The sequence below is a fragment of the Cibotium barometz genome, chromosome 35 (assembly GCF_041138505.1).
Source record: "Cibotium barometz isolate CiBa-2024 chromosome 35, ASM4113850v1, whole genome shotgun sequence".
Lineage (NCBI taxonomy): Eukaryota > Viridiplantae > Streptophyta > Polypodiopsida > Cyatheales > Cibotiaceae > Cibotium > Cibotium barometz.
In genome coordinates this window covers 3,201,405-3,212,466 of record NC_141080.1, presented here as the reverse complement: position 1 = coordinate 3,212,466, position 11,062 = coordinate 3,201,405, and the positions used below count along the sequence as shown (strand labels likewise).

Below are 11,062 nucleotides of genomic sequence, written 5' to 3'. Positions count from 1 at the left end.
AAAGAGACGCCCACCAGAACTCTAATAAAAGAACAAACTCAGATAGCGTGGGGAGGTCAAGTGGTTGCGGCCGCATCAATCCATCGCTAACAATTGTCTGGCTTCTACGATAAACTGAAACCCCTACCAGTTTCATCCGACCGGGCCATGGCTCTTCAACAACAAAATCGTAAATTTGCCAGAAAAGAAAAAAAAACTGTATATAACAGATGGGAATTTGGATTCAATTGAAATCAAAGAATATCTCAGAGGGGAGTCCGGTTGTTTGCCAAGGCAGAATTCTGCTTCTATCCATGTAGTAAAGAATATTTGAAAGGGTAAGTACAAAGTTGATTCCCAAATATCTTTGTAAGAAGACCAAAGCCATGAAATCTCCTCTCTTAAGGAATATAGCCTTCAGGCTACAACAAGCCAGGTGTAGTCAAAAAACGTCAATACATACACCATCAACAGAGACCCACCACCAACTGGATGGATGGATGAATAGAACACTACCAAACCACAACTGCAAACCAGCTTATTGGCTAGCCTATACAGTCCTCGAAGCTTAAGGAAGATGTTACATTATTGTCAGCAGTTATCCCCACACTGTGATGAGCTTGTTGTTGTTTGGGTGATGAAGGGGTCTATCCTCACCCATAGAAGAGAGAAGATGGAGGCTAAGAGAATTGACCAGACAATCACAATGGTGGGTGTCCGGTTTTGCCTTCCCATCAACCCCTTCAGGAAAGGGTATAGATGGACTATGACCCAGAAGGCAAAAAAGAGCTTTCCAAAAAGAGGACCCCATGACTGATAGCCACTGTTGAGAGCATCAGAGATGCCCGCAACAACACCCACCAAATTGATTACAATCAAAGTAGTTGGAGGAACCAGAAGGCTTGTCCACTTGAAGATGTAGAGCTCGCCAAAGTCGTCATCATCTCCTCCCTTGGCTGTAACAGTGAAGTTGGTGTCAATACCTGCAAGCACCTTAAGCAGCCCTTGGAAGACGGCGAACAAGTGGGCAGAAACACCCCCAATCACCCAAAACTGTTCATTTCTCCACCAGTCATCAATGCCCACCCCACTCCATCTCATCTCCAAGATACCAGTGATGAAGATGGACAAGAAGAGGGAAATAAACCAAAGGCTGGCAAAGTTGCTGATCTGCAAGGTTGACAGTATACTTTCAGTAACAAAAAGTAGGCATCCTTCAAACAACACACTGGCTTTACAAAGATCTCATTTCCGAGGTGAACGATGCTTACCGAGGGGATAATGAATTTTCCTGTGAGCAAGCAAACTGCAGGAAGAGTACAGTAGGCCAACAAGGGAAGGGAGGTGATTGGATACACAATGGTGTTAACATATGCCAACCTCTGCAACCATTTCAGCCTCCCACCATAGCCATACCACAAGGGACAGTGCTTACTCAGCAAAATCTCCACAGAACCAAGAGCCCACCGAAGAACTTGATGCAACCTATCAGAAAGATTGATTGGAGCTGATCCTTTGAAGGCTGGCCGCAGGGGCATGCAGTAGATAGACCTCCAGCCCCGGCAATGCATCTTGAAGCCCGTCAGAATATCTTCTGTGACCGATCCATAAATCCATCCAATCTGCAACATAGGATAAAGACGAATTAGAAGGTCTTTCTACCCACACAAGCATTCTATCACAGAAACATGCACGTCGAAAATAAAAAATGGTGCCACAACGAAGCTTGAAAACCAGTTGTAGAAGAGCGTGTGATGTTCACGAGTGGTGCGCTGACCTCTTTACCCCACTCTGTTTTGTCCTCATAGCCACAACTGATTACATGGATAGCTTCCTTAAGAAGGGACGAAGGAGAAGCAGAATGCGGAACTCCTCCCTCTTCAAAAAATGTTGAGGCCACGAACACAGGTGACTGACCAAACCTTTTCTCATGGTTCTTCTGAGACACTAGCAGAGATTTGTTGTCATCATCATGTCCTGGGAGTGCAGTAGCCAAGACAAGCACAACATTATTAGACAGAAAAAACAATTTCATATTATTATCTGTGGTACATTCAGCTAAATGTTGATTACCTTCTACCCCCTCCTCAATGTCCTCCAGAGTGAACATAGGAACAGATGAGTCGCTCCTAGTTGGTGCTTTCTTGTTCGAATTCTTGGATTTGGATGCCTTGCCCTTCTTCCGTGGACCACAACAAAAGCGGGTAACGAAGTCATCGTTTGAGGGCTTATCAGTGAAGGGGGCATCTAGTCCATACAGAGCTTGCCTTCTGAAGACACAACCTGTTCCCACGTAAACAGGACCTTGTACACCATCCAAACCCTTCAAGTTGATCTGAAGGAGACATATACACCCACTATCAGATAGGTGGAGAGGTGGAGACTTGGATATGTCCCCTTGAAAAGAACAATTAGGTGTCACCAACACTTACATCAAAGAACACGACATTGTGGTTGGCATACCGATCGTGCAGATCAATACCATCAAACCTCTGAGGAAACTGCACATAGCACACACCCTTGCCAACTTCTGGATCCATCATGATGCACATGGCTTCCCGAATAGCTTTGCTATTGTTGATGTAATGGTCACAATCCAAGTTCAAGAAATAAGGGGCATTGGTAAGGACAGCTGAAACCCTCACCTAGAAAACCAAAAGAGCAAAATTAGGATGCTGAATTATGGTCCCTCCAAGCAGGACCAAACATAAAGAGCATTGCAAAGTATAATACCAGAGCATTCATAGCACCGGCTTTCTTGTGATGGTTGAATCCTGGCCGCTTTTCACGAGACACATAGACCAACCGAGGAAGTTCATTACCTTCAGTGTCATGACCTCCACTATGACCCAAGAAGACCTGCAAAATTGGTGTACAAAACAATTGCAATCCATTATCAATTGGCACATATATTTTAAGAAATTGTATGAAAACCCAATATGTATGCACTGGAACAACTTGTGACTACTTGTTTGAATCAATAGCTTGAGGATCCCACCTGTATCATTCCTGGATGATCTCGGATGTTATTCCCAGGCCAAGAAGTTCCATCTTGCATTGTCCATCCCTCCTCAGGAACCTTGTGTGCCTTAGCAACCAGACCATTTATCTTGACTTTGAACTCCTCATACTCTCTCTGAAAAGAAAAAGAGGTAAATTTAATGACCTTGCCCTGTAAAAAATAGGAAAACAACTCAAATCCATGGGAGAACACAAAGAGACCTTCATGGCCCTGCGCTCCTTGACAAAAGTAGGCTGCACTTTGTCCTTCAAGTAGTCAATCTTCTGAGCAAAGTACATTTCTGGTGCCCGAGGTTCAATGTTGAACTTCTTGCAGAAAGGAACCCATTTCCTGGCAAACTCTGAAGTCTCAGAAAGGGTCTCAAAAGTCAGCATGGCTGCACCATCATCAGATACGTAGCAAGACACCTTGTCTACTGGATAATCCACAGAAAGAATGGATAGCACAGTATTTGCTGTAACCAGAGGAGGCTCCTTCAGTGGATCCACTGTACTCACATACACATCGACTGCGGAGAGCTGGGAAGGTTTGCCTTCGGGTTCAAACCTACATAAGAAAGCACATCAGGCATATCATTCTGGACATTTAAGAAGAGAGTTGAACCATGTTTAAGGACGTCAACAAGCTTCCAGATCTGTGTAGTCATCGATGAGAAGCATGCTATAGCCCTAACCTTAGAGATAGCCTGTCAAGGTATGTTTCTCTGTTGATCGGAAGCCACTTTGGAAACTGGTCTAGAATCCATGATACTGCAAACCAAATCTCACAAATGACAGAGGTGATCCACAGTCCATAAGCGTCACTAACTGGATTGAGGATTCGAAATCTCAAGAAGAAAGCAAGGATTAACAGCCGGATCACAATAATGATCCTGTAAGGAGTAATCTTGGAGGATGGTATTGGTACTATCCTTGAAAGTGGCCCTCTTCCATCAGTATTCCTGACAAGCACCAGAAGCAAATGACAAAAAGAAATGAATATATTGCCTGCTAAGTGCCTACTCTTGATAGCCTAATATAACTCAATAAACACCTCCTTAAGATATTTTCATGAAGCTGACAACATTAGGTTTGAGAAATACATTGGTGCCTCCCCATTTAGCCCATTCTCATCTAGATCTGCCCCCCCATCTCCAGCTTGGCCGCCATCCGTCATCGTCATCTGCATTTTATCCTGCTTCAATTTCCAACTATCAAGCCTCTCCTTCCAGGAAATATCTCCAAACTCGTACGGACTGAATTCTCTGCTCATGTCCATGCTCCTTGACTCCACAGAACCTGCACCAGGAACATGAAGTTAAATACAAAGAACCTCAACACCTTAAAGGAAAGTAGAGATAGAAAGAGAGAGAGAGGATCAGCTTAGACAGATATTACTAGGTATGTTTGAATCTGCATACGGCCTGCGCTTCCCAACATGTTCAGGTGAGACACCATCAAGTTCACCAGATACCTGTAGACAATTCTTAAGCAAATCACTACAATAGAGAGTATACAGACGTAATGGAAACTTATACATTGAAACAGTGTCATATAGCCTTACATGGCTAGTGTTGGTGAGGAGAGGAACTTGAGGGACTGATGACAAGGGATGATGGGGGGGATGGTTTCTTTCATCGCCTTGGTTGTAGTGCAGATGCTGTCGTGCCTTGGCCTCTGCACTCTGTTTTCTGTCTATGTAGTTGAACTCGTTTTCCAGATCATCCACGTCATCTTCTTCATCATCACCAACAACTCGAGGGCTTCCTATGGTCAGCAGCATTGAATGCATGCATATTAGTAATCACCACTGCATGTCAAACTTAAAGTTGAGGGGCATCAAACATCTAGAACAGAAATGGGAACATCAAGCAGGGCAACAATATGCATCTCAAGTAGGAAAGCGGACATACAAGCAGAAAGGGCAAGAAGAAAATTAAAAAGGAGAGATCACTTCAAGAAGAAGGCTATCGATAAGGGACCTTTGTGGCGTTTGTATCTTGTCTTGCACTGAGGGCAAGCCTGATTGCCGTCCTTGCGCTCATACTCGTAGCAGGGCCTGCAGACAGGGAATGCACATTCGTTGCAGGCCACAAACAGTTCACCGTTAGTGGTTTCTCCCACATCATCGCCACAGATCTGGCATATCTGGCCGCTGGAATGCTGCAAGGGCCTCGGCTGCAGAAAAGAATAGAGGGAAGGTCACCGGGCAAGATACACAGAAAAAATGATTTTGAGACAGAAAGAAACTGCTGGCATGGCCATCGCCATCACCTCCTTCTTTCACAAACCTAGCCTAAGCGAGTTCGCGTTTACAGAGACTTTGTAAGGTTTCCAGTAGAAGATCGCAAGCTCAAAGCTGCGGGATTTGAACAGTAAATGCAGGCTACATGAGGCAAAGCAGGATTGGTTCAGAGGCGGAGATGGAGTGGCTTACCGCGTGAGCTTCAGGCGCGATGACGACGAGCTCGTTTCGCTTGTAGGAGCCAGCAACGAGGCCAGCGTTAGCTTCCATGGCGAGAGGGCAGGGCAAGCAGGGTTCGACAATGCAGAAGAAATGGGATCTATGCAGACAGGGTAGGAACTTGAGAGCGCATGGCGAAGGGGATTCTTCAAAGTGGAGCTCTCGCTTGTTGGTGGTGTGTGTTGAAAGCTCAACAGCCTTCAACTCGCGTGCACAGGGGGCGACGCAGAAGGTAGCTGCACTAAAACCGGCAGCTGACCGCTGTAGCCGGTCGCCCGGAAGTGCTGCCACCTCATTTCCTCGCGGCGTCACCTACCACCGACAGTCCTCGTCAGCGAATTGTCAATCCACGTCACACTCTGGCCCAAAACCGTGCCACGTATGCTAGTGTCGGTGGTTGATCGACCTCCTATTCCCGGTTGTTCGAGAGATCTCATCACGAGCATATACAAAATATGGCCATCGTTCGCGCCTTTTGAATATTTTTTTTTATTTGAGTGATTTTTTTATTCTTTAAAAAAAAGGCCCGTTTGTTGGCTTGTAGCCTATCGCAGCCCCCACCAACCCCGTAAGCAGACAAGCCCAGGGCCGCTGCACAGTCAGCATCTCGTGTTGTTGTTGGATTGGACGGGTCTCCAGTCCCCCACTCCCACGTGGCCCTAGCATCTAACAACAAAGGTAATATATTTAATTTTCCTTCAAGAGAGAGAGGGGTATTAACGTCGGTAGAATGCAACAGGAGGGCATATACGACCAACAGGAGGGCATATACGACCAACAGTGGGACTTCAACTCGGGTGGATCGGAGCCCGTCCACCTTTACACATCGTAAGGACATTTTTTTTAATTGTAAGAGGGACAAAATTTGAGCTATAGCCAAGGAGAGACTTGAGGCCACATTTATAGAAGTCATGGAAGCACTCATTGTTTGGGGAAGTATTAAGGATTACACATTTCCTCTTGAGTTTTCACACCGACGAAAACTTGACCAGAAAAGGCATGTAATTCATCAAATTTTGCTTCTATTTGTACCATTATTAATATCGATTTTGAGTTTATGTTAGTCGCAATTTTGAAATGTCAGCCAGCTAAACACTACGTGGAAGGGTCAGTGAATAGGTAAAAATGCTGCAACCTCTTTCCCTTCCTGAGGGATTGATCAAATTTCAACTCTGTTGATTTTCATCTTTCGAAATGGCGGCTTAAAAAAAGTGTCTCTACATGGCAGCATGCCAATCATATCCTTCACAAGAAGAGGCCCAAAATGTGGTGGCCTATGGGATTTTGAATTTCTCTAGAATTGGGTGGGCAAATCGTGGTCTACCTCTTGAGAAGGGGGTGTTCGAAGCACAAGCCTCCACTATGCTAGGGGATCCGAATAAACATCCTTGTTAAAGAGCCATGGCTCTCACCCCCAATGTTCCAAGCTACCTATTTTTGGTGAGTCACTTACACCAAAGTTGTGTCATACACACACCGAATAATTATTAAGTTGAACCAAGAAGGGCTATACAAAAATCTACCCTTTAAAGAGAAAGGCATTATATTGACAAGAACAATAGAATATCCTTCCAATCTATTTACATTAAGATGCATAGGCCCTTCATATGAAAATTTGAAGTCACCCTCCAATTTCAATTAAAAATGAAAAAGTATTCCCCTCTCTATTCCTATTGTTTTTTTAAGGTATTCCTATCATGATTTCAAAAAAGCTCATGACAAGAATTCTAAAAGAGGACTTAAAAGTGTGGCATTGCATGACAAATAATTGTGGTGCAGACGACTCCTAACTAATTTCTATCGTGTTGCATTCTTATTAATTCCTATTTCCTAGATCTTTACACTATTTTCCTTTCTCTTATCTAGTAAATTGTATTCCCATATACATTATGTAGAAAATAAGCATATCTACCTAGAGAACTCACCTTTCATCTTTAAATAACTTTGTATATAGTAAAAAGGCGTTGAATCTAGCAAAGGAAGGAAATCTACCTAGAGATCTCATGTTTCATTTTGTAAGTAAGAAGTATATATATATAGAAAGGATTTTTTTTCTAGCAAGAAGTCAAGAACTACATAGAGAACTCATGTTTCATTTTGTAGGTAAGAAGTAGCTATACATTTGATCTAGCAAGAAGTCAAGATCTACATATCTAAAAAAATCAAGGTCTACATACAAAACAAATTAATTATATTTCCTCTAGTGAATATATGTTCGTGATCTAACAATTATAAGATTAAGGTGGGTTACACAAGTAGACCCCCCGTCCATCCCAAATAGAGGATGCATAAAAAATGGTGCAAGACATAACCACACAAGGGACGAGCAATTGTGCTACAGTCTACTCATCATCTATGTGGTTGATCCCATCACGTCTCTTATGCATATGGAAGCCAGCAAGTTCCATTAACATGAGAGATGTGTATATATGGAGATAAAGGGACATGCCCATGCTCAAGTGAAGTATGACCTTTTTTGTTAACATGTTATAAATACTTTTAGTAATCTTTTTAAGGCTAAGAGTTGTAAGGCCAAACATTTATAAGATTGTGAGTAAATGTAGAAGTCTTCTTTTCCATGTTTTGAGTAACCAAAGTGTGAGCATGTTATGATTTTCATTTTCAGATTGGGGACTCTTACATCTTGGCTCAACTCTTGCACCGAGTTTACGATCTAGGAGTGCATTAAGTGTAGCTAGGATTTTTATCTAGTCATGGTCGGCTTTGTCATCATTGACAGAAGCGATTGGGGATAGCTCTTGTGCATTATCAAGGATTTGATGACAAGCGTCACAAACAAAGAGATCGTCGGTCCTTGTTGTGGTCACACAAAGTCTTCAGCGAGGGGACCTCTGGTCATGGGATGTGTCTGCCAAGTATGTAAATTTACTTTGAGTGTTTGATCCCCTTTGCGGAGGTAGACATTATTTGTGTCCCAATCATGAACCAGTCGTGTTTGTCTCAATCATGAACCAGTCGTGTCTGTCTCAATCATGAACCAGTCGTGTCTGTCTCAATCATGAACCAGTCGTGTCTGTCTCAATCATGAACCAGTCGTGTCTGTCTCAATCATGTTGTGTCTATCTCAATCATGAACCAGCCGTGTTTGTCCCATGAAGAGTCTTCCCAAGATGCTCTCATAGCTGTCGTGAGACGAAAGCCCAAGACTACAAATGTGTATTTGAAGGTCATGTCATTGACTCTAATCTTGATGTCCTTCACTAGGCCAAGGGGCTGTCCAGATGTACTATCCACAAGCCGTATCTGCAACAATCGGGTGGATCCACAAGTGGTTGTTCCTAGTTTTCCTAGCATATTCTTGTGAGGATGCTTATGCCAACACCCCCATCTAGGATGGATCTGGCCACATGTCCATCGTAGAAAATGGGCAAGGCTGTGTTTGTGTCATCACCTTCAAAGTAGTGGCCCAACGCATTTACTCGAATTGTCCGTGTACCTTTGGGGTGTGGGTTATGCTCATGGAGTAGTTCAGGATGATGGGGCTTAGATTTACTCGAGGAATCTGAGTTATCTCTCTCCTCCACGGAAGCTTGTAGTTTTTGTTCCATCCAATCCCCAAGGTCATTCCATAAATTAGGATTCCTTTTTAACAAGGTTCCAATGGGCATTTGGATTTGGGAGAAATGAAAGGTTGATAGGCCAGCAAGGTCGCGTTGATGATGAGGAGCTTCCTCATGTTCAGGGCCTGGTTCATAGAGTGAACCTACAATGGTATATGTAAGTTCAATTTGGTCCTTATTTGATGGGGATTGAGGTTGAGAATTGGGTGCCGTTAGGAGGAGGGTAAAATACCTTAGCAAATTTTGTATGGGCACCTTGTGAGTCTTTGTTTTTTGTGTCACTGTCCGCATCGGGTTGTTCGATGTGAACATGGGATTTGGTCTTAACCGCTTGTGGAATAGACAATGGAGGATTAGGAGACACGTGTGGGGAAAGATATTCATTTTTTAACGTCATGTTGGCAAACGGATCTTCCTTGGCCTTGAGCATAAGCTAGAGCTCTTGCCTTGCCTAGTGCAGGAGTTCAAATTCTTGTCCCGGACATCGAGTAAATAGTTCGACAAGGGGATCGCACGTCCTTGGGTATTGGTTCAAAGGTCACAAAAATGGGCAATTCTTTGAGTTAAGCCTGGTAGTGCTGTACCAATGCTTGGGCCTCTTGAAGATGTTGCTCCTCATTGACACCACCACCTACCACTTGGATACTAGTCATTAAGTACTCCGTGCTAGTCTACTTATTTAAGTACACTGACTCCTCTCACGAGGATGTTAAAGCCGCAAAGGAAACAAAAAAGAAAAACAGTAAAAATAAAATAGAGAGTACAACTGGGCCCATACAAGAAAGCACATTCATAAGAGCCCATACGGCTAGATGGATACTTAATCACCAGTACTCCACTATTCAATCTTATTAACCCCCCTACCCTCTCTCATTTCCAGAGAGATAAAAGGACCAACAAAGTGTAACACTTCCCAGCGTGCCTCAACAACCTCTTACTAATCACCAAGGACGTGATCGAGTTTATAAAGGGGAGCATGTGAATCACATGCAGTTAACACATTCCTACGACAACTATGTCCGCACACTTATGTACTGGGCACCGCACTATATTGTAAATCCTGTCATTTGATAAGAGGAGCTTGGTTAGTTGGCCAAACCATAGAGAAAAGCCTTGTAGCTATGTTTTGGGCACCCTGGGTCACTTACTCCCTGGTGGCCTAGTGGGAAAAGGCTTGGAACTATAAAAGCCAATTTGTCTTATTTATAACTCATTCTCCCATTTGTGCAATAGAAGTGGAGTGTTCTCTCACCCCCTCTCTTGCAACTCTAATCTAGCATGTGTGGTGTGCTTAGGGTTAGGGTTTGGGAGTGATTAGTGTGCTAATCACTTGTTCTCTCTTTGCTTCCATCTTGCTTCTTCTCTCCCTCTTGCTCAAGTGATTGTTAATCCCATTTAAGGCACTATAAAAGTTGTATATTATGAGATATTGGCCACCCAAGGCCTTAGTTAAGTAAGTTTTAGGCGCCCAAGTGTGCATAAGGGCCAATTGTATATAAGGCATTTTCTCATAATGAATGGACACAATCCCCCTTTGTGCTATATGAGAGTTCTTGCTTTTGTATCGAGAGATAGATTGAGAGAGAGCATTCTAGCACATGTGTCTTCTTTATACTTGTATGTTGTATACTTGTATGGAGGAGTGAGAGAGAGTGATTGCCTTGTGTGGTGGTGTGAGTGACTCTACAGTGATAGTGTGGAGGTGGAGCTTGAAGGATTGGAGCTTCTCAAGTGAGCTTGGAGACCTCAAGGGACATAAGCTCGAAGCATTGGTAAGTGCCCCCTGCGACAGTTGTGTTCTATTGATCTTTCCAAAGGTGAATGCATTGAGTTCCTTCTTGGAGGTGTGGTAGCTCATAATATTTTTGGTGCCACTGCTGGGGAAAAACCTTTGTTTCTTCCATCCTCTTTGAGTTTTAGCTCCCATTACATAAGTTTCATCATTGCCTTTTCATTCTAGTAGTGCATTGTGTATGGAATGAATGGATAAGATTTGAGTGGAAGTGAAAAGTTGTGTGAAATTGGTTGTTTTTTTTGT

At 43.4% G+C, this 11,062-nt stretch overlaps 1 protein-coding gene across 2 annotated transcripts; it reads right to left on the bottom strand.

The window, feature by feature from the left end:
• Nucleotides 1-264: 264 nt before the first annotated feature.
• On the bottom strand, nt 265-5,891 carry LOC147618060 (putative cellulose synthase A catalytic subunit 1 [UDP-forming]). Of its 2 annotated transcripts, XM_086775301.1 has the most exons (14): nt 5,417-5,891; nt 4,962-5,157; nt 4,544-4,746; nt 4,378-4,453; nt 4,083-4,278; nt 3,675-3,941; nt 3,202-3,547; nt 2,978-3,115; nt 2,713-2,838; nt 2,412-2,624; nt 2,053-2,314; nt 1,757-1,956; nt 1,251-1,601; nt 265-1,149 (listed from the first exon to the last, which is right to left on the bottom strand). In XM_086775301.1, the coding sequence occupies exons 1-14, from the start codon at nt 5,492-5,494 to the stop codon at nt 571-573; spliced, it is 3,231 nt and encodes a 1,076-aa protein (XP_086631427.1). In that variant the 5' UTR covers nt 5,495-5,891; the 3' UTR covers nt 265-570. The 2 variants fall into 2 exon arrangements, with proteins under 2 accessions (XP_086631427.1, XP_086631428.1); XM_086775302.1 differs by having other exon boundaries at nt 1,757-2,314; nt 5,417-5,662.
• Between the last annotated feature and the right edge of the window lie 5,171 nt (nt 5,892-11,062).